The following is a 23,137-nucleotide window of genomic DNA, read 5'->3' as shown; positions in this document are numbered from 1 at the left end:
ACCGGTGCACCTGCTGTATGTCTATAGGTCTGGTACATCTGGACCCTGCCTTCAAGGGCCCAGACTACTGGAAGCTTGAGTGCAGCTTTTGGTAGCCCCATGTCCACCCAGGTGTTCTGTGAGGCCAGGGCCACCACCTCCCGCCACAACAGTGTGAGCGAACTGACTATGGGGGGACTACCAGACCTTTCCTGTACAGCTCCTCTCACCACCGCCATGTTGTAATAGAACACTTTCCGATCATGGGCCGCGTGCAGGTCCGTGGCAGCGCTGTCAGAAACAACCTGTACGTCTATGACCCACGAGCTGTTCCCCCTTCAGCATACAATGTCCGGGTACCTTAATCCCGCTGGAACTGGGATGGGGTGCTCTTTTAGCACCAGGTACCCGGCCTGCTGGAGGACCTGGACGGCGCCATCTAGGATGTTATTGTGGCGTAGAGTTCTGACCCCTGCAACAGCCGGACACTGTTGGAGAATGTGTACAAGGGACTCAACCCTTCGGCCGAAGCAGAGATCGCATGTGACATCAGGCTCTAGCCTGCCCCTAGCTGAGCAGGACTTCGTCAGCAGTAAGGCTCCACAAAGTCTTACAGCCTTCGAAAAGGCCCTGCCCTTCATCAGGGCAGACCCATCCAGGAAGGCTGCAGAGATAGGTGTTAATGAGGCTCCCTACAGCCCCAGACCATCAACTGAACCATAGAGGTTCTCACACCAGTGCCTCCTTTCTTCCTCTCAGATGGAGTAGAGGCATCATCGAGTGGATGTCTTCCTTCTGCCACAACCCTTACCGCAGTGTCGTGAGACAGCCTGAGGCGGGCTAAAAAGTCTGATTTTAATCGGGGGATGCGAGACTCGACAGCTGATACTCCAAGACCGCCATCCACACTGGCCATGTGAAAATACCCCAACGGGGTATCCCATGGCAGATGGAGGGCGACTCAGACAAATTTCCGAGTCTCCACATCCATCCTTTTTAAAAAAAACTTGTTTGCCCTTGAGTGTAACAGAGGGTACAACATCTAAGGGAGGATGATGCTGGTGAGGCCCCAAAGCTTCTGCTGGGGTTTGGCAGGGGCTCGTTGGAGTCGCCCCAGCTTTTTGATGAGCTGGTCCAACAAGTGGGATGGACCGCTCACCCATATGGCGCCCACTCGTGACCCCAGGTACTTGTAAAAGTCGCCCAGGGCTAAGGGCCGGATCTCACCGCCCCCAGCTTGGAGCCTGATTTTGTCCTGGAACCAGGTTTTCTTCTTCCCATCCGCCACTACCCCCATGGAGGCGCAATTGGAGGGCCCCACCTTGAGGCCCAAAGCAGCCGCGGCAGATATTAACGCACACAGGCTAGCTTCTAAGCCTATTCTGGTGGAGGCCAGTAGCACCACATCGTCAGCAAAAGCCAGGTAGCCATGAGCACGGCCATCCAGCTCTACTCCAATGTTCTGGGGTAGGGCAGACAGGGCCTGGTCCAGTGTGAGGTTGAACAGCAAGGACGACATTGGGTCGCCCTGCATGACACCTCTCTCGATGCCCACCCTGGTGTTGTCATCCAGGCGTGTAGATGCCTTATCGTATACATTCACAGTGTAATTTACGAATTGCTCCCCTAGTCTTCACTCCCTAGCAGCACCAACCATGGCAGGGTGGCCCACTGAGTCAAAAGCAGGGGTGAAAGTAAGCCGGTACGCAGTGGTACGCCGTACCAGTAAGAGATACACAGCCGCCTACAGCCAGTACGCAGGGGTATGCTTTTGAAGACACTGCTTTCACCCCTGGCTACCTACCAGGCGATAGAATTTGTTTTTAAACATGAAACGCTCGGATTGCAAAGTAGCTCATTATATTTGGCAGATTTTTAGCGGATTTAGATACCCAATCTCGAGCATTTTCATCTGTCAGAGTTGACAGCACTGCCTGAGTGGCTCGCGATCTCAGTTTTTCATGGGTTCTGGACGAGGCGAGTGGCAGCCAGTGTCGTGTGCACAGTGGTACGCCGTACCAGGAAGCGATATACAGCCATCTACAGCCGGTATGCAGGGGTATGCTTTTGAAGACAGTACTGGCAAGAATCTAATCTTACTTTCACCCCTGGTCAAAAGGTAAGTAAAGGTAAAGTTGGGGGCATATGCTGTAGTAGCGCGTGGCCTCGGTGCTCATCTCCGTAACATTGGCCCTTGAGCCTATGGTGGGAGGGAGCCCATTACCCCAGGACACAGGGCCAGTGTGACATCCATGTTACCACAGTTTACCTTCCCCAGGTTTCCCCAGGTACCCATTTATCGACCAGCCCAAGAGGGAGGATGAACAGCTGGGTGAGCTGCACGCCGCCTGCCTGGGCTGGGATTCGAAATTGGGCCCACGGAGTATAAGCCAGGCACGCTGACCACTAGACCACGGAGCATGCTAGATAGGCAAGCTGGGCACTTGAAAAAAACTTGTTTGTAGTCCGCTAGTTCAAGCTGGTCCGAGCATCAACGGATCAGAATGGAGATACTTCGCCACTATTGTCATGGTTGCAGCCTGGGCAATGAAGGATGCGGCGGGAACACCCAACGATAGTGCCCAGTGGGCCCACAGGGAGGAGACCTCCTTAACAACTTGTCTCATAGTCATAGTTACTCCCGCCAGTAAAGTAAGGTATGCAATATCTCACTCTCCAATACGAAACAAATTCATATTTTAAGGAATGGGTGGCAACCCAAATTTCTTTAGCCTGCACTGACTGACAGCCACTGCCCACTGGTGGTGGAGGCAGGAGGAAGGTGGGAGGGACATTCCGTTGCATACTTAACACGTATTTTAGGATGACCCTTGACAAATACATAATTCTATGGACTGGTTTTGTGACTGACCAAAAAATGCACTCACTACAATTTTAAAATGCCGAATTTTATCTGCTTGACCATTCAGACATGATAGGGGCAGGCTTATTTGGATGAGTAACACAGTGCACTCAACCACCCCAAGTTGCAACCTTCTTTACTTCTTTCTTATTAATTCTTCTTTCCTTTGGTGCGCCCTTAACCCTAGTCCTCCCACGTTTGCCGTGTGTGGCATCCCTGTAAGGCCGCCTTCACACAAGTTTATTTCCTGCGCAGTAGTATGGCCGCGCGGGTGGGTGTCTAAGAGGCATGTCTTCACATGAGCGTTTTTCTCCCGCACGGTTCATCTGCAGCAGTGCAAAGAATACTTGTCAGTTTGTCAGAGTTTGCTCGAGATGGAGGATGTAAAGAAGAGTGATATATGTGTATATAATGATGTTAATAAAGAAAAGACTACGTAAATGGTGGACCCACCCAATAAACAGCTCTAGGCTCCTTCTAGGAGCATTCTACACATTACACTCTGACCTGAAAGCTGATAAAGAAAAGTTTTTCAATTATTTTCGCATGTCATTTACATTTGAAGAACTTGTGAGCAAACTGAACCTCTGCCACAGATTAACCACGACTGCCACTTGAGGAAAAACCTCCCGTCTGAAGGGCTCCATAGACTTCTAGAGTATTCTGAACCGCCTGGCACTGTGCGTGTTGGCAGTGCACGCAGCCAGTAAATCATTGCCGCGTGGGAATTAAGCCACGCGGCCAGCATGTGAAGGGCCTCATTGAACTTCATTGATTTCTAAACTGCGCGGGAAAAAAAAACGTTCATGTGAACCGGGCCTTAGTCTGGGAGACGGGAGTCCTGGACGTTGAGCTATGTCATAGTCATGTGCCGCAGCTAGCAACACACCTCTTTGATCTCTTATTCCGGCCAGGATGGGCAGCCTCTCCTGGCTCAGATAGGTTAATCAGCTAGTCTGCGTGACCGTGAGCCAAGCGGCCATCACTGTGTCAGGTGGTGGCCACGTATACTCTTTTGCTACCTCTGGGGCCATTGGGTTTATAGGCCCAATGCTCAGCCTCCCCTTGTAGGGCTTCGTGGTGGGTGGGGGCGCAGGAGACCGAATCTCCCACAATGAATATATAGCATTCAGTACTGTTGACAGGTCTGGTCAGGGCAGGAGTTTCCCAGCCCTGAACACACCCACTCCCTTCTCTTGGGGACCGCCAGGGTGGTGCAGACAAGATATGAGCTTGTTGAGCCAGGTCCAGGGTTAATCTCCGGTGGGCTCTCCGTTTGGGTGCCTGGAACGTCCAGATCCTCTTGGGTGATCAGCGACTACCCTATCTTCCAGCTGAGTTCAAGTGGCTGAGGCTTAGCAAGACGAGAATGCCCAAAGCGGAAAACAATGGGAATAGTCTCAGTTAGGGTACAACATCCCATTCTCCAATACAGAACGAATCCATATTTTAAGGAGCGGGTGGCAACCCTAAAATTTCTCAAGCCTGCCATGACTGACAGCCGTTACCCGCTGCTCGTGAAGGCAGGAGGAAGGGGGGAGGGATGTTATGATGCGTATTTTACACTTATGGTATTTCAGGACAACCCTTGACAAACATAATTTTATGGGCTGGTTTTGTGGTTCACTGAAAAATGGGCTCACTACAGTTTAAAAATACTGAATTTTATCTGCTTAACCATTCAGACAGCCAAATACGGAAAGTTGGAAAGTTTTGTTTAGTCGGCACAACATCTGTGGTCATATGCCAGAGAGAGACAGAAGGGGAAGGAATTATAGGAGAAGGGAACAGATCCCAGGAGACGGGACACAACCCCCGATTAATACCTGGTACCTATTCACTGCTGGGTGGACAGGGGCATAGGGTATCGGAAAAGCCGCCCAAATTTTTCCACTCCACCTGGGAATCGAACCCGGAATCTCTCGGTTGTGCCAAATACGGAACAAATGGAGTTCCGTATTTTAACCCTTTCATTGCACGTGGTGAGGGAGGCAACGATTCCCCCAGGCGCACTCTGGCAACCTGATGGGAGGGTCTCTTTTAACTGTTGTATCTCAAAAACTATTCATCACAACTAAAAACAAAAACACCATTGAAAAGAGGAGGCCCAGATCTATAAGATTCGGTTATGTATGCCTCTCCTGTGAACATACAGGCACATTCAGGGATGTTTCCTGTGAACACTTATGTCTGTGTGTGCGCGACGGCCAGCCATATTGAGGCAACTGAGTAGATCTTGATGGGGTGCTGGCAGGGTAGTATTGCCAACTGCAAAATTTACAACTATTTGGTAAAAAAATCAGTCAAGTGATAGGTGAAGCTATGCAAAACTGCCGCTATATTGAACAACAACATCCGCCAGTTACTCATCCGTAGATTTCCCACGCTAGGCTGATATGATTTTCCCCCAAATTTAGTGGAAAACCCACTGAATTGGCAATGCTGTGGGGCGAGAAGAGGCTCGTACAATATTGTTGGAACACACTCATCAAGTTGGCAACCCTAGTCTCAGGAGGACTGCCAGGAGTATGGACAGCAAGTGAGTGAAGCAACGTGCTTCCTCGGGTGTATGCTCCCCATTAGTTGGTTAGTATTCAGACAGCCAAATACGGAACAAATTGCGTTCCGTACTGGCTCAAAACTGAACGCAACATTTCACTCCAATATGGAAGAAATCCGTATTTTAAGGAATGGGTGGCAACCCTATTTAGTCCAGGGCAGTAATTTTGTGAGGGGCAAGGGGGGCTATAGCCTCCCCAATGTTTTCTAGATTGGCCTCAAAATGCCCCTTAAGTGCTTACTTTTCAAAAAAATTCCAAAAACTGCGCATGCTTGCTTCGCTCCCCCCCCCTCCCCCCCACACCTCATGAAACAATGATGCCTTCTAACCCTCCCCAGAAATCTGCCAAAATTACAAGCCTGGGCTCATATACATAAACCTTTTCTGTTAGCCTTAACAATTTCTGTTAGTTAGCAGTAAGATGCTAACAGGTATACACAAGCAGAACTTGGCAACTGTTAGCTAGCAAACAGCTATTTGTTAAGTTTCGGCTCACGGGCACCAACTGTACTATACTCTCGACAATCTCAAGTGTTTATATGCATTAACCCTCTCGCGCACGATGACATGTTTCGCGTCATCAAGGGTAAAAGGTCCTGGTGCACGGTGACGCGAAACACGTCATAAAAGTTTAAAAAATTTATTAAAAATTGTTTTCGGTGGAAGTGCGTCAAATTTGGAGTGTCATCTGTTGGGATAAGTTTCTTAATGGTAACATATGGCAACCTTTCTAAGGAGCGTAGATGAGGAGTGTGGAGCGATTTTTAGTTGTCAGCCTACTCTGACGGCAGAGGAAAAAAATAGAGTTTTCTTGGTGCAACTCAGGAACTAATAGGCGTATGAGGATTTTGAGGATACCATAAGAATCCTCACTAAATTCCGCTTTGAAACATTTATTTGGCTAAAAAATTGGCCCACAAAATTTCGAGATAGCGAATGGGGAAGAGTTGATACTTATGATTTAATGTCTACAACACTATATGGAGACTTGAAATGAGTTTCTATTGTTTATATATATATTTTCCTCTATCTTTATTTGCGCATGTTCAAGGACAAGTCTTTATGAAGCCACTGATACCAAATTTATTGGGGTATGATATATCTGCGAGGGTAAAATACGTCCGGGAATGTAGAGTATCGCGGCGGCAAAAAAAGGGCCGGTCAGGCCTGAGAAATGCATGGTGAATGAAAGAGAAACTTATTGGAAATTTACTGTGCGTGAGAGGGTTAATCTGTTGCTTTCAATGTCAATATTAATAAAAAAATAAAATAAAATAAAAATGTTCACCACCTGAGTCCTGTCATGAGTTTCCATGGAATTTCTGGCTGCATTAGATGTTTTCCCCTTGTTTTTATCTTAGGTATTCTTTTGTCTCTCATGAAACTTCAACTTTCTCTTGCACTGCTACAGAAGAAAATGGGAAATGTTTTAGCATTCACTAACATATTGTATCTATCCACGAGGAACTATCTCATAATTTTTTTTGTAAATTCAACAATAATATAAAATAATAATATAAAAGTTATGACAGCCAAAAATATTGCGCATTTTCTCGTGGCTGTGACCCGTCGAGTGGAAGCACCCCACTCTCTCTCTCTCTCTCTCTCACCTTGCCCCTCCCTCCTCTGTCATTGTCACTACCATAGCAGTCATCACAGTCACTGTCACTTTGATTCGCCCGCACTCTACTTCCGCCTGGAGCGGAGGAACCGCTTGGCGCGTCACGAGACATGCCAGATGTATTCCGAAAAAAAGTAGAAAATGATCTGTGGCCTTCGGTAGGCTGCGCGCTGGAGACAAATGAGAGTGTGTACGGATGCCAGATGCCTCCACCATTCTTCTGAGTCAAGAACTGGCGGTATATTTGAAACATATGTATCCACGCAAGCCTTAATCTTCTATCTTTCCTGATTAAAATGCTTTTTGGATGAAGAAAAATGGTCAACAAATAAAGGAGGAGTTACAATGAGAACATAAGCCATCCTGCAAACATCTGTTTGCTGAATGGTAAAATTGCTCCCTGCTGCTGTTACCCTAACAGTGCTGTTAAGGCCTCAACAAGCTTTGTGACTATCTGTTAGCGCTTAACCCTTAGATTACGGCGATTGTATATCACACTCATCACACTCTACGCTCCCTATGTTTCAAATATACCATCAGTTCTTGACTCAGAAGAATGGTGGAGGCATCTGGCATCCGTACACACTCTCATTTGTCTCCAGTGCGCAGCCTACCGAAGGCCACAGATCATTTTCCACTTTTGTTCGGAATACATCTGGCATGTCTCGTGACGCGCCAAGCAGTTCCTCTGCTCCGGGCGGAAGTAGAGCGCGGGCGAATCAAAGTGACAGTGACTCTGATGACTGCTATGGTAGTGACATTGACAGAGGAGGGAGGGGCAAGGCGAAAGAGAGAGAGAGAGAGAGAGAGAGAGAGAGAGAGAGAGAGAGAGAGAGAGAGAGAGCGCGAGTGGGGTGCTTCCACTCGACGTGTCACGGCCACGAGAAAATGGGCAATATTTTTGGCTGTCATAACTTTTATATTATTATTAGGAGAGAAGTTTTATTACACCACCATATATACTAGATGAATATACAATTATTGCAAAGAAGAAAGACACCATTTCCACCTCTTTTAAATTGTCAAAATTTTCCCCATGCACAGCATCCAGAGAAATATATCGCCACCCGTACTCTAAGTGTTAACAGAAAAAGTTAAGGCTAACAGGAATATATTAGTCTTAACAGCTGTTTGCTAGTGGTAACAAGATTTATGTATATGGGCCCTGCTTACAAATGAATGCTTCTTTCTAAAATAATCAAATAATAAACATATGAAATGTCTATAAGCATTGGATCATATCTGCATGCAGCTGTTCAACTGTTAAATATAAACAGTCCCGTGTTGGCACAAAGTAAGGCTGAGCAGGTACCGGTTCTGGTACTAACACTACTGGGTATATGACATGGTAACGATACCAGACTGCTCAGTACTGATAGCAGTGGGTACTGCCAGTGCAGTACGTATTCAGTATACATGATACTAACAGGTCATCCAGGACTGTAATTTCAGGAATGGGGGGCAAGAGAGGCTACAGTACCCCCCAGTGTTTTCTATATCAGCCTCAAAATGCATTGACAGAGAGAGAGAGAGAGAGAGAGAGAGAGAGAGAGAGAGAGAGAGAGAGAGAGAGAGAGAGAGAGAGAGAGAGAGAGAGAGAGAGAGAGAGAGAGAGCACGAGTGGGGTGCTTCCACTCGACGATCTTATTAAAAAAAAAAAAAAAGCGCATGCTCACCTCTCTTGCCCCCCTTCCTGCACTTTATGAAACTATGATGCCCTCAAGCCCCCCTCTAAAAAAAATCTGCAAAAATTACGGGTTTGTCATTATACATGCACATGTAGGTATGTATTGTATTGCCCGATTTCCACTTCACTACATATATCTTCACATGACCTCTGTGTCTCACAAAACACACAAGAAATTAATCCAGACCTAGAGAGGGTTTTACCGACACCGGGAATCAAACCAGTAACCGGCGAGATGGGAAAGCCACTCTTTAACCAGTTGGCCAAAGAGGTACCCACTCACTGAGTGAGTGTGAGGGACTACAATATGAAGACCTGTCAGTACCCACCAGTATTGGTACCGGTACCTGACCAGACCCTCTGTGCACCGGCATGGGTTTGTTTATGTTTAATCAGCTGAACAGCTGATGGCAGGTATGATTCAGTGTTTATGCCAGTTTCACATTTTTATCACCTGATTTCTGTAGAAAGAAGCATTCATTAGTAATTAATTTGCATTGTACAGTACCCTCCCAAGTTTTGCGCTTGTTTCGTTCCGAAGGTATAACGCTAAACTCGAGGATCGCAAAACTCGGGGTATTGAAAACACTGAAAAAGCGCTTATATGTTCCGACCCGTGGAGAAGCTGACTTGTTTTTCCCCCTTTACCCCTTTGTTAACTTAAAATACGTACCTTGGAAAAAGGAAGAAAATGGGAAGAGACAACGGGTCGTTTTGAAGCCGCAGTTGAAGGCGGCTGCCTTATGATTGGCTGACAGTTCTGAAAACACACTTGTGATACGCTGAGAGTCCGATGACATGATCGCTGATGCTCACCCAATCAGCGGGAACATTGCCTTAAGGTGGTGTCACACTGGCCGTTTTCCTCCAACCGTTGGGGCTACGGGCAACGCTCGTACGCCCAACCGGGAGCGAGTTGTTGGTTGTCCGTAAGGTGGTGTCACACTGGGCCTTTTTCCTCCCACTGCGTTGGCGGTGGCTAGGGTAACCGGCAACTCCAACTTTTCTGGGTGTGCGTCACACACGGCCAAGGTCAGTTGCCTGTATCCACATTCACAACGTAAACAAAGCACTTACCTTTTATTGACATGGCATCGTCTGCCTAAGTAAGGGCTGTCACGGCTTGTGCTGCCATTACCCAAGTTATGGACTTGTTGCTGCAGTTAATTGGAAGGAAGAAGCGGTTGTGGGTGTGGTGTGCCTGTGATTCTCCCGTGCCAGAAGTTCTCATTGTCACCACTGTGCGTGCGCGGCCAACCCACCCATCTAGACTCCGACCACATAAACACGTGGATCGAGTAGGAACAAACAAACATACACACACAAGATGGCGGACTGACACAGCTGATCTCCAGACGTGCTCCAAATTCGAATCACAGCTGCATGGGATTAAATCCTGGACGTGAATTACTAAGGTGGGAGCCGTGCTAGGGTACAATCATGCTGTCCCGAAGAAACAAAGGCTGTTGACAGTGTACATCATCGAGAAATGAGCGAGGAGGAGGCAGGGGCGGCGGCCTTGCTAACCCCGCTGGCATTGTTTACACCGCAGGGGTCAGGACAAGGCAAGCAGCAAAAAGGCAAGAGTTTGAGATTGAGGGCTTCACGGATGACATGGAGAGACCAAGAGACAGAGACGGTATGTTGAGAAGGAGGCTCATAGACTTGGAAAGGGAGATGAAGGATATGAGAGATAGAATGGGGATGCTGGAGAGAGAGGTGGACGTTCTGAAGACAGAGAAGGATGTTTGGAAGAATGCGTATAATGACCTGCACAAGCAGGTAACATTGAACGAGAAAAAGGCAGAAGATGCGGAGGTTAAAGTCAAGGAATTCAAGAAAACGCATAAAGTCTGGAAGGAGGAACAAGAAAAGGAGAATGTTAGCTTTAAGAAAATTGTGGAGGAGCAAGTCAAGGCTAAGGATGAAGCTATAACTGAAAAGGTGATCAAGGTGATAAAAGAAAAAACAGAAATAGTGAGGAACTCCGCTGAAAAAAAGAAGTCTTGTAATAGTGGTGGGCATTAATGAAGAGCACATGCCGGTCAGACATACAAGGGAAAAGAAAGAAAGGAAGGCTGTGGAGCAAGTAATTGAAGCAATTCAGGAAGAAGGTCATGAGCTGGTAGGGGAGATTGAAGAAGTATTCAGGCTTGGAAAGTATGAAGAAGGAGCCCAACGACCAGTAAAAATTAGATTTAGGTCTCAAGTGGCTGCAGAAGAAGTCTGGGTAAGAAAGGACAGAAGTGTGGAGGAAAGGAACATGATAAGAGAATTGAAGAATCAAGCCAATGAAAAGAATGAAGCAAGGTCAGAAAAGGAAAAAAAGAAGTTTTTCTGGAGAGTGAAAGACATGGACCTGAGGAAGTGGTACAGAAGGGAAGAGGAGACAGCTTGAAGGTGGCATACACTAATGTGAACGGGTTAATATCGTCAATGTTAGAAATAGGAGATTACCTGAGTAAGGAAAAAACAGATGTTATGGGGATTATGGAAACCAAATTGACTGGTAGTATAGATGCATTTAACTTAGGGGATGGTAAATATAATGTATGGATGAGAAATAGAGAAAATAAACAAGGAGGAGGAGTGATGCTATTGTTGAAAAAAGAATGGACAGTGGAGGGTGTCACCTATGGCGAAGGGGAAGCAGAGGTCTTGAGTGTGGGAATAAGACCACAAAGGAGAGGATGCAGAAATATCGTAGTGGTGTATGTCCCTCCAAAAACCAATTCATGGACAGAAGAATTGTACAAGAAGAAGCTGGAAGACACATTGGATTGCCTAAGGAGATTGCTGGAGGAGAAGGAGAAGATTCTGATAATGGGAGATTTTAATTGTAAGGAAGTGTCATGGGAAAACTGGTCAACAGAAGGAAGTGAAGCTTCATGGGGGAACAAGGTTTTGGAATTGGTTATAGATAACGTCCTCACACAGTAGGTGGAGGAAAAATAAAAGATTCAGAGGAGAAGACGAGCCATCTAGATTGGACTTGATAATCACCAGGGAGCCAGATACCATAGAGGAGATGAACTGTAAGAGTCCTGTAGGGAAGAGCGATCACGTACTTATCGAGTACATATTACGAGAAGGAGGTAAAATAATCAGGAATGAGGACTACAGGAAAGAATGGTTTAACTTTAATAAGGCAAATTTTGAACAACTTGGGAAACATTTTGAGGAAGCACAATGGGATACTTTTTTTGAGGCTGAAAATGTGGAGGAAAACCGGGCTTTCTACAGATTTACAACGAAGGAGTGGAAAAGTGGGTACCAAGGATGAAAGAAGGACAGAAATCAAGAGAAGAGTGGTATAATAGAAAGTGTGTAGATGCCAAGCAGGATAAGGAGAAGGCATGGAACAAATGGAGAAAAATAGGAGGATGGATCTAAGGAAAGAGTACAAAAGGAAGAGGAATGCTTATGTCAAAGTAAGAAAAGAAAAAAATAATTTTGAGAAAAATATTGTAGATAAGTGTAAAGACCAGCCAAAACTGTTTTATAAGTTCATAAATGGGAAGTTGAAAAATAGAGATGAGATTCAAAAAGTTAAAGTTAATGGTGAAACTTTTGATAGTATAAGTGAAATAGTAGAAGTGATGAATAACTGTTTCCAAACAGTGTTCACAAGGGAGAGTGAGTTTGAAGGTGTAGATGCAGTGCCGGGGAATAGAGTGGGTCTGGAGAGAATACAAACATCAGCAGATGAAGTTAGAAAATTATTGGAAGAATTGGATGCAAGGAAATCAGCAGGACCGGGTGGTATATCAAATTGGGTGCTAAAAGAGTGTAACCAGCAAATAGAAGAAAAGTTGAGCAACTTGATTAATGTCTCACTAGCACAAGGGAAGGTACCGAGAGACTGGAAGAGGGCTAACATCGTCCCAATACCTAAAGGAGGAAGTAAGGATGACCCGTTGAACTATATAGGCCAGTGTCATTAACAAGTGTAGTAGCAAAGATGTGTGAGAAAATTATAAAACACAGATGGGTGGAGTATTTAGAAGAAAACAGTATATTAACAAATAGCCAATTCGGATTCAGAGGAGGACGGTCTTGTGTAACTAATCTGATCAGCTTCTATTCAAGAGTAATTGATATAATACAGGAAAGAGACGGTTGGGCAGATTATCTGGACTTAAAGAAGGCGTTTGATAAGGTACCACACAAGTGATTAATATAGAAACTTAATCATGTTGGAGGTCTGGGTGGTTCAATATTGGATTGGATTATGGACTTTTTGACGAAGAGAGAAATGAGAACAGTAATCAGGAATAATAAATCAAGCTGGATGGAAGTGACGAGTGGAGCCCCCCAAGGATCGGTGCTGGCTCCGATTATGTTTGTAACTTATATTAATGACATGACAGAAGGGGTGACAAGCTATATGAATATGTTTGCTGATGATGCTAAAATAATGAGGAGGGTGGGTAATGAAGAAGACTGTGTAGCCCTGAGCCAAGATCTCGATAGAATAAGCGAATGGTCACGCAAATGGGAAACAACATTCAATACAGAGAAGTGTAGCGTGATGGAGTTTGGTAAGAGCAGTAGACAAATATCGGGGAACTACTCTCTGAGTAATGAATCATGAAAAAAAACTGAAGAAAAAGATCTGGGAGTGATCGTAACAGACAAGTTATCCTTTGGAAAACATATAGACCGGATAACTGGGGAAACATACAATCTTCTTAGAAACATAAAAGCAGCATTTACATATTTAGATGAAGAAATGGTGAAGAAACTAATAACATCGATGATATGTCCAAGACTGGAATATGCAGCATTAGTGTGGTCACCTAGATTGAAGAAAAAAATTAGAAGTTGGAAAGAATACAAAGAGCAGCGACTAAATTACCGGAAACTCTGAGAGAACATACTCATGAAGAAAGACTGGAGAAATTGGGACTAACAACACTGGAGAGCAGAAGAGAGAGAGGGGACCTAATAGCATTGTACAGGATACAAGAGGGATTGGAGAAATTGGACAGGGAAGACCTAGTGGTACGTGACAGAAGTGTGACAAGAGGCAATGGTAAGAAATTGAAGAAGAGCGACTGTAGGAGAGACATCAAGAAATACAGTTTTCCATACAGAAGCATAACAACGTGGAACGGACTTGACAAGGAGACTGTGTGTGCAAAAACGATTCATGAATTTAAAGCCAAACTGGATAATAAGTGTTATGGAGATGGGACAGCACGAGCCTAGTACGGCTCTTTTCCTGTATTTCATAACTAGGTAAATACACACACGCAAGCACACACCAGACTAATCAGGAACCATTGCAGATGTTTCTGACAAACAGAAACGATTTCCCTATTTCTTTGAGTGTGTTAGAACGTATATGGTGAGTGGCTCACATGAACCAAACCTAGCTCTTTGCAAGAAGAGAGCAGTCGTCTTTAACACTGCTCTCTTCTTGCCATTGGATATGTTTGGTTTGTATGAACCACTCACCAAATAAGTTCTAACACACTAGAAAATGGTTGGAAAAGTTGGAAAGTTTCGTTTAGTCGGCACAACATCTGTGGTCATATGCCGGAGAGAGACAGAAGGGGAAAGAATAATAGAAGGGAACAGATCCCAGGAGATGGGCCACAACCCCCGATTAATACCTGGTACCCATTCACTGCTGGGTGGACAGGGGCGTAGGGTATCGGAAAAGCCGCCCAAATTTTTCCACTCCACCCAGGAATCAAACCCGGGCTCTCTCAGTTGTGAGCCGAGTGTGCTAACCACTGCACCATGAAGCCCCTGTAGGAAATGGTGAAACCAATTTTGTTTGTCAGAAATATCTGCCATGGTTCCTGATAAGTCTGGTGTGTGCGTGTGTGTGTGTGTTTGTTGCTACTCGATCCACGTGTTTATGTGGTCGGAGTCTAGATGGGTGGGTTGGCCGCGCACGCACAGTGGTGACAATGAGAACTTCTGGCACGCCACACCCACAACCACTTCTTCCTTCCATTTAACTGCAGCAACAAGTCCATAACTTGGGTAACAGCAGCACAAGCCGTGACAGCCCTTACTTTAGCAGACGAAGCCTTGTCGATACAGGGCAAGTGCTTTGTTTACGTTGTGGATGTGAATACGGGCAACCGACCTTGGCCGTGTGTAATGCAAACCCAGAAAAGTTAGAGGAAAACGGCCAGTGTGACACTGCCTTAAGGCAGTGAGGATGCTGATAGGGTGAGCGCCGGCAATGACGTCATCGGACTCCCAGCAAATCACAAGCGTGTTTTCAGAACTGTCAGCCAATCGTAAGGCAGCAGCCTTCAACTGTGGCTTCAAAACGACCCGTACTCTCTTCTCATTTTCTTTCTTTTTCCAAGGTACGTATTTTGAGACTACTTGGACAGGAGTTCCTCTCATCCCCCCCTCCCTCTCTCCGCAACTCTGGCTTCATCGTTTAATAAGCCTCTCTCTCCTCTCTCTCTCTCTCTCTCTCTCTCTCTCTCTCTCTCTCTCTCTCTCTCTCTCTCTCTCTTGACCGTAGCCCCAATGTTTGGCGGAAAACGGCCAGTGTGACACTACCTTTAAAGGCAGCATGCTTGACGCCAGTGGTAGGTAGATGTGACCTATACATGTCAAAGCAGCACGCAACTCGGGGTGATAATGTGCGAAAGTCGGGATCGTAAGAATTTAGGACTAAGCGCAAAACTCGGGAGGGTACTATATGATGCACCTTAAGTTGAAAAAAATAATGGTGGAGACAGTGTTGAGGACCCAACAACTAAGTGAGATGTCAATGCTTACATATTTGTAAGAGGTCAACATAAAATGCAGTGCAGCTCATGAATAATGCTATTTGTGATATTTTATGCTGCTTTCTGATGTCTAAAATGCATGTGTAAAATTGCTCTCAGTGATTTTTTGTGGGTCTAAAGTTTCTTTGGGGGAGTGCACCAAACACTCACAGAAATTCGCTATTCACAGGGGTCCGTGTCCCCTAACCCCATGAATACCGAGGGACAGGTGTACAGAATCTGGTAAAATCTTTTTCTTTTATTAATTATCTCGGTAACTAATGGTTGTATAAAAAATCTAAGGACATCACAATAATTATTATAAAATTTAGCGAATGGAAATGTAGTATTTATAAGTTTACCAAGATAATTAGTTTAGAGAGTATGATGTCAAAATATACATCAGCGTAGCTCACCAGGAACTATAGCTTCATCCATCAACTTCTAAACTTCATTACAAGAAAACATTGAGATATAGTAATTATTTTTGCACGTCTTAAATTATATAAAAGCTTGCAAAACACTTTCTACAAAAACACAAACAAAAAACAAACTAAAAAAAACTACTTAAATGGGTCTATAACATACTGTTTTGTATTTTTTTTTATCTCGTGTCAAGCTACAACCAATAATGAAGCCACTGATATATAATTGAAAAGGATGAAAGTATTTGGTGCAGGTGAAAGTTGTCTGAGAAACATATTTTGGAGCATGGAAAACATGTCAGGAGGTGGCCAGAAGGGGGGATGTAGTTATTGAAAAAAAACTTATTGAAACTTATCATGCACCAAGGGGTTGATGAAGTCAGCTATACCTGTTATCAATAATTTAACATGTCAAAGAGGATAGATAAAAATATGATTGGTAGTCAATCAAGCTAAATTCAAAAATTCTGAGTTAACAACTTTGCTTCCCTGTGGCCCTCAGTTCATTAACACATCCATTTCAGCGAACTTGAAACATTGAGCGACTAAGAAATGGCTAAGTATGAACCAAATATGAGACTAGCAAAACAGCATGAAATGTACATTAGCATGCTCCTGTCATAACCATGCAGCTGCTAGTATTTTTTTTAATTCAAATATCATTGTTAATGGATGGTTTTGATTACAAAATAAGCCTGCTTGTGATGTGTGGCATCCACTCTGTGAAGAACTGAAAAGCTATTCATGAATTTTTCTGATCAAATCCATTTTACATTCCAATATTAGCCATCCTGACCATCACACACACTAGGGAAAAGAGAGAGAGGATTAACCCCCAGGAAACAGCTCAGCACATCTTGGCAAAACTTATCAGCGCCCTCACTGTTACCATCACATAGGTAATCCTATACCCACTAATAGACCACTGGCAATGCTGCACAATGCAGGGTGGTTAATGGCTCAACTGTACACAGGGCAATCCTTTTCTGGAAGTGATAGAAGTGCAGCAAATCTTTCGCTGGTCAGACATTCATAATTTTTCAGTGATTTTTTTTTTTTTTTTTTTTTTTTTCAGTCTTTGGCCAGCCAGATTTATGCAGGATACTTAGGGTTTCTGGATACCCTGGGGCTGGACGGGCAGGGTTTTACTGTACTACGGTAGTGTCAAGAAACGCCTCAAAAATGTTGGTCAGTGGTTTAGAAATTATGTCCCCAGATTCCTTTACAACACATGGGAAAATGTTATCAGGGCCAGATGACTTAGGTAGTTTATGTCTCTTTAATGACTGCCTCTCTGGTTATGCGCCTCTGTGGAGTAGTGGTTAGCATGCCTAGCTACGAATCTGCGGGCCTGGGTTCGAATCCTGGCTTGGGTAGTCGCCATGCAACTCACTCAGCTGTTCGATCTATCTATCTATATCTCCGACACCCTGCTCCCTCACGGGAACTTCCCTCCAGGGGGTCGCCACAGCAGAAGCGTCTCCATCTCTCCTTTTTCTGGCACTCCCTCTCAACTGTTCACCTTTCCTTTTGGGTTGGTTGATAAATGGGTACCTGGGGAAGGTAAACTGTGGCAATCCTGGACTTCACACTGGCCTATATCCAGGGGTAATGGGTTCTTCCCACCACAGGATCAAAGGCCTAATGTGGTGGAGATGAGAACTGCAGCTGCAGTATATGCACCCAACTTTACCTTTTCTCTGGTTTACTGACATTACATATTGGTATAGTATGACTGATTATTTTGATGTGTATTAAAACCCTGATAACTGGGTACAAAGTGTATGTATAGGATGGAGACTCACTAACTGTGTGGCATGTATGAACTTCGTTTCAGATATACATAACTCCAGTGTAATGATTTAATTGTATTTCATTATATATAATTGTCAGAGTAGTGGTGTCTTCTATGTTGATGTTTATTTCATTGTCTGTTATTGCTGTACCTTAATAGTACTGTTATGTGAATGACTTTCATTACTTTAGAATAAAATTAAGATGGTAAGATTTTTCCCTTGATTTATCCTCAGGCCTAGTCTCCTTAACAATTTAACTTTGGGCCACTTTGCCTAGTATGCATCATAGCAAGAATACTTTAGGCTGGGTTTAGAGTATTTGAAATGTCTTTTGGTATCCTTCATTAAGGGAAATGCAGGACCACAAAATCTAGATACTTCAACTCATGTGTTTCAGTATTTAAAATAGATGCTTCAATAATTTTGGGAGACTGAGATAACAACTCACTTGAGCATGGGCTGCCAGTGTTGGGGTGGAGACTGGCATCACATTGTGAAGCATGGCCACCCTCACTCTCCATGTGAGGCAACAGATTTGTTGAGGTGAACACATCTGGGTTTTCTCCTGGAGAATAGATTGTTAATCATTTTAGCATTGTTTCTTAACAGTTTTACTATATAAAGCAAGTTACTATTAGTGATTATAGTTAGCATTAATTATCATTATTATTATTATTATTATTATTATTATTATTATTATTATCATTATTGTTATTATTATCATCATCATTATTATGCTATGGTGATAGAAATAGGAAACACTGCAATGTGGACAGAAATTATGAAACCCTGGAAATCATGACTGGTAGGAGAAGTAGATGTTTAATGACATGTAGAATAAAACTGCAAATTAAAAAAGGAAAGTTGTCAATGAAATTACAGCACTGTGACAAACAAGACTGGGGAGGAAGCAGCCATAATACATGGGATTTTTGGTACTGTCCCTGCTACATGGAAGCAAGAGGTTCAGTTGGCATGATCAGGAAAGATTAAGGGTGAAAGCAGTGCATATGAACATGCTATGTAGGAACACACACAGAATGCGAAGAGCAGACAGGAAAAGAAATGAGTAAGTGTGAAAACAGTGTGGAATATGAAACTCATGTCAAGAGGGGAAAGTATATTGAGGTGGTATTGTCATATTGAGAGGATAGAAGATATAGATATGGCTCTTTTGGAACCAAGTGCTGATGCTATCTAACTAATGGGGAGTGTATGCACGGGGGCGCATTGCTTCACTCAGTCACCACCTATACTCCCACTGGTCCTCTGAGCAAGTTCACACTCAGTTGCCTTATCCATCTCAAGTCCTTCGTGGCAGGATCGATCGACTTGCCCCAGCCATGAGTTATGTGAGTGTCCCCTTCGTCTCCTCCACTCAGGGTTGTCTCATATAGAAACAACCCTATGAGCAGGATCGATGTCTGGGTGGCATGCCATATGCCCATATAGCTGGAGTTGGTGTTCATGAACTAAGAATGCTAACATGCCTTGACTCAGTTTCACAAAGTAGTCGATGGTTCGACACAAAGTCATTCCATTAATACCTCATGATCCTGCGAATGCACTTGGTACCAAAGGCATCAACACGCTTCTCCAAGTCACTAATCATTGTCTATGTCTCACAGCAATATAGTAAGACAGGAAGCACGAGTGACTTAAAATATTTATATTTTTGTCCTCCTGCATAGATACTGACAATGCCAAGGACTCTTGTTGAGTGAGTCCATAATACCATGGGTCAGGCCAATCCATCAAATGACTTCCTGGTAACACCCACCATTGTTATGCACTCCTTAACTTTTGGTGACCTCGATATCCTCACCACATGCATGAACAGACTGAGCTGTATCATCCAGCAAACCTCCAAATGACCAAACCTTGGTTTGGGCCAGGAGACCTTCAGTCCCAGAGGCTTTGCCTCCTCATGCAGAACTTCAAGAGCTAACACCAGGACCTCCAGCGATTCCATGAAAAGTAAATTATCATCAACAAACACAAGGTCAGTGACCTTGATGTTGCCAACAGATGCTTACAATGACTTTGATCAACAACTTTGCCTAATACCCAGTCCATGCAACTGTTGGAAAGTTATGAAGCAAGGATGTGCCCCTGCCTCACTCCAGAATTAACAGGGAAGAAGCTGGAAATGCCTCCCATACACTTCATAGCATTCTCAGCTCCATAGTAAAGGCCAGTCATTAGGTCAATAATCCTTTCAAGAATCCCACAGATCTGCAGAATGTCCAAGAGTACCTCATGATGCACTAAATTGAAAGTCTTCTTGAGATCAACATAGGCTGTGAACAGCCCCTGTCAAAACTCACGTTGACATTCCACAAGAATGCGAAGTGCTAGGATACAGTCACTTGTTGACTTGCCTGGAATTAACCAGGATTGCTCAGGTGTCTGAAACTTTAGCAGATGAGATTGAATTCGTATCACCAGCAGAGGAGTGGGCACCTTGCCAGGTATACTGAGCAGTGTAATACCATGGTAATTCTTGCAGTCCTGTTGGTCCCCTTTCCCTTTCTAGATAAGGACAACCAACCCTCTTTTCCAGTCAAGAGGAATGACACTGAATTGCCATATGGCAGACATTACCAAATGTAACCCATGAATCGTGGCTTCACCCTCGGCTTTTAACATCTCTGTGCTGGAATTACAAACCCCAACTGCCTTTCTACCCTTCAGCTTCACAGCCTCTCTCACATCTCTAAGAAGGGGTGGAGTCTCTTCTAATGGTGGGTCACCAACTGCCATCTGCAACCCAGCCAGAGGGAGCTGTCTGCTTTGGGGCTTTGCTGTGTACAACTGCTCAAAATACTTGGTCCAACGAGCTCGGTACTCATCCGCATCTGATATTGTCTGCCCATCATCCATTCAGATAGTACTCATCTGAAATGTGGATTTGGAGCAGAGCTTCTTCAGAGCTCGAAAGGGAGGTCTAAGGTCATTTGCATTTAGACAGCCTTCGACATCTGCAGTGAGACCTCTGACTTACCTCTCCTTATTCCTCCTCAGAAGGGTTCTAGTCCTTAGTGACAAAGTCCTGTATTGCTCTGCATCGCCAGCTAGCTTGGCAGCACATTTCTCCTCTATATTCTCCAGTGTCTCCCTCGAGGCAACCCCACTCCTAGACCTTGGATGCTCTCCAGAGCACTCCTCAACAGTTTTGAGAGTTTCACATTTAAAGGTATCCCACACCTCTCCAGGGTCCCTCAAAGTACCAAGGGCTTAAAACCAATTTTAGACTGCTACTGCATACTCCTGAGCATACACCTGGTCCCTCAGTTTCTCAAGATAGAACCCTGGAGGGTTATATCTTGAGATTTTCTTAGACCTGATGCATATCCTCAGTTTTGCAGCAACAAGGCTGTAGTTGGTTGAAAAGAAGTCAGCACTCCAGAAAACCCTACAGTTCTGGAGGATCCTCCAACAAGCACTAACATGAATGAAATTGGTCTCTTTTACAACACTGCCAGCATTGCTATACCAAGTCCAATAGCAAGGCTTGTTTCTATGGAAGCAACAAACAGCAATCCTCACCCTTCTGGACTTTGCAAAGTTCAGAAGGATTGAACTGTTTATGTTTCTGGTGCCTGAGCCATGGGGACCAACACATAACTCATAGCCAGCTGTCTCTGTACCAGTAGATGCAATGAAGTCACCTAAGACAATGAGTGTGGCACGTGGGGGCGTTAGTCAACTATAGGGTCAAACTTGTTGAAGAAAATCTCTTTCTCCTCATGTTCACACAGCTTGGTAGGGGCAGTAAGAGATATGGACTGGAGTCGGTGTGAAATGGCTATAGCTACTACTTTGAGATGGGTACCATCACTCTGGCCTCACAAGAAGTGGGTATAGACCCCACTACTTACCTCTCCATTGCCAGGTCTCTTTGTCTAAGAGAGCCTCACTATGTCTACTCTTAACCTCCTGAGTTCAGCTAACAGATGGGGTAGTTGCTGATCATCCGAGAAGCTCAGGATGTTCCAGGCATTTACATGGAGAGCCTACACACGTGGGCCTGGTTTGACAAGCTTGTGTCTCATCTGCACCACCCTGGCAGTCCCAAAAGTGCTTCTGTGCTGACACCCTGCCTGGTCAAACTCTTTCGTCTCTGCCTATCAACATCTACCTTTCCTTCCTGCTGGAAGTATGCCTTCATACAGCCTGTGCCTAAGAAGGGTGACCGTTCCAATCCCTCAAACTACCACCCTATAGCTTTACTTTCCTGTCTATCTAAAGCTTTTGAATCAATCCTTAACCGAAAGATTCAAAAGCACCTTTACACTTCAAACCTTCTATCTGATCGCCAGTATGGGTTCCGCAAGGGGCGTTCTACTGGCGATCTTCTTGCTCTCTTAATTGACTCTTGGTCATCCTCTCTTAGCCGTTTCGGTTTTCTCTGTTGTGCTAGACATATCAAAAGCCTTCAACAGAGTCTGGCACAAGTCTTTGCTTTCTAAACTGCCCTCTTTCGGATTCTATCCCTCTCTGTGTTCCTTTATCTCCAGTTTCCTTTCCGGACGTTCTATCTCTGCGGTGGTAGACGGTCACTGTTCTTCCCCTAAACCTATCAACAGTGGTGTTCCACAGGGCTCTGTCCTATCACCCACTCTCTTCCTGTTATTCATCAATGATCTTCTTTCCATAACAAACTGTCCTGTCCACTCATATGCCGATGACTCCACTCCGCATTATTCAACTTCTTTCAATAGAAGACCCTCTCAACAGGAAGTACACGACTCCAGACTGGAGGCTGCAGAACGCTTAACCTCAGACCTTGCTATCATTTCCGATTGGGGCAGAAGGAACCTTGTGTCCTTCAATGCCTCAAAAACTCAATTTCTCCACCTATCCACTCGACACAATCTTCCAAACACCTATCCCCTATTCTTCGACAACACTCAGCTGTCACCTTCTTCAACACTAAACATCTTCGGTCTATCCTTTACTCAAAATCTCAACTGGAAACTTCACATCTCCTCTCTCACTTAATCAGCTTCCTCAAGGTTGGGCGTTCTGTATCATCGCCAGTTCTTCTCCCCCGCGCAGTTGCAATCCATATACAGGGGCCTTGTCCGCCCTCGTATAGAGTATGCATCTCACGTGTGGGAAGGCTCCACTCACACAGCTCTTCTGGACAGAGTAGAGTCTAAGGCTCTTCGTCTCATCAGCTCTCCTCCTCCTACTGATAGTCTCCTACCTCTTAAATTCCGTCGCGATGTTGCCTCTCTTTCTATCTTCTATCAATATTTCCATGCTGACTGCTCTTCTGAACTTGCTAACTGCATGCCTCCCCCCCTCCCGCGACCCCGCTGCGCACAACTTTCTACTCATGCTCATTCCTATACTGTCCAAACTTCTTATGCAAGAGTTAACCAGCATCTTCACTCTTTTATCCCTCACGCTGTTAAACTCTGGAACAATCTTCCTTCATCTGTATTTCCTCCT

At 44.7% G+C, this 23,137-nt stretch overlaps 1 protein-coding gene across 13 annotated transcripts in view; it reads right to left on the bottom strand.

The window, feature by feature from the left end:
* The window catches only part of LOC126995363 (aryl hydrocarbon receptor nuclear translocator-like protein 1), a 236,414-nt gene that overhangs the window by 112,198 nt on the left and 101,079 nt on the right, over positions 1-23,137 (bottom strand). For 11 of the 13 annotated variants that reach the window (XR_007750210.1, XR_007750211.1, XR_007750213.1 and 8 more), the window contains one exon: positions 18,126-18,242. Coding sequence is in view for 6 of the 13 variants with exons in the window: in XM_050854843.1 (XP_050710800.1) it covers positions 18,126-18,242 (117 nt within the window). In the remaining 7 variants the exon portion in view is untranslated. Of the gene's footprint in view, positions 1-8,705; positions 9,471-15,193; positions 17,436-18,125; positions 18,243-23,137 lie in introns of those variants that run through there. The other 2 variants (XM_050854845.1, XM_050854847.1) reach the window with 2 other exon arrangements.

The sequence above is a fragment of the Eriocheir sinensis genome, chromosome 8 (genome assembly GCF_024679095.1).
Source record: "Eriocheir sinensis breed Jianghai 21 chromosome 8, ASM2467909v1, whole genome shotgun sequence".
Classification (NCBI taxonomy): Eukaryota; Metazoa; Arthropoda; class Malacostraca; order Decapoda; family Varunidae; genus Eriocheir; species Eriocheir sinensis.
This window is presented reverse-complemented; position numbering and strand designations above follow the sequence as displayed.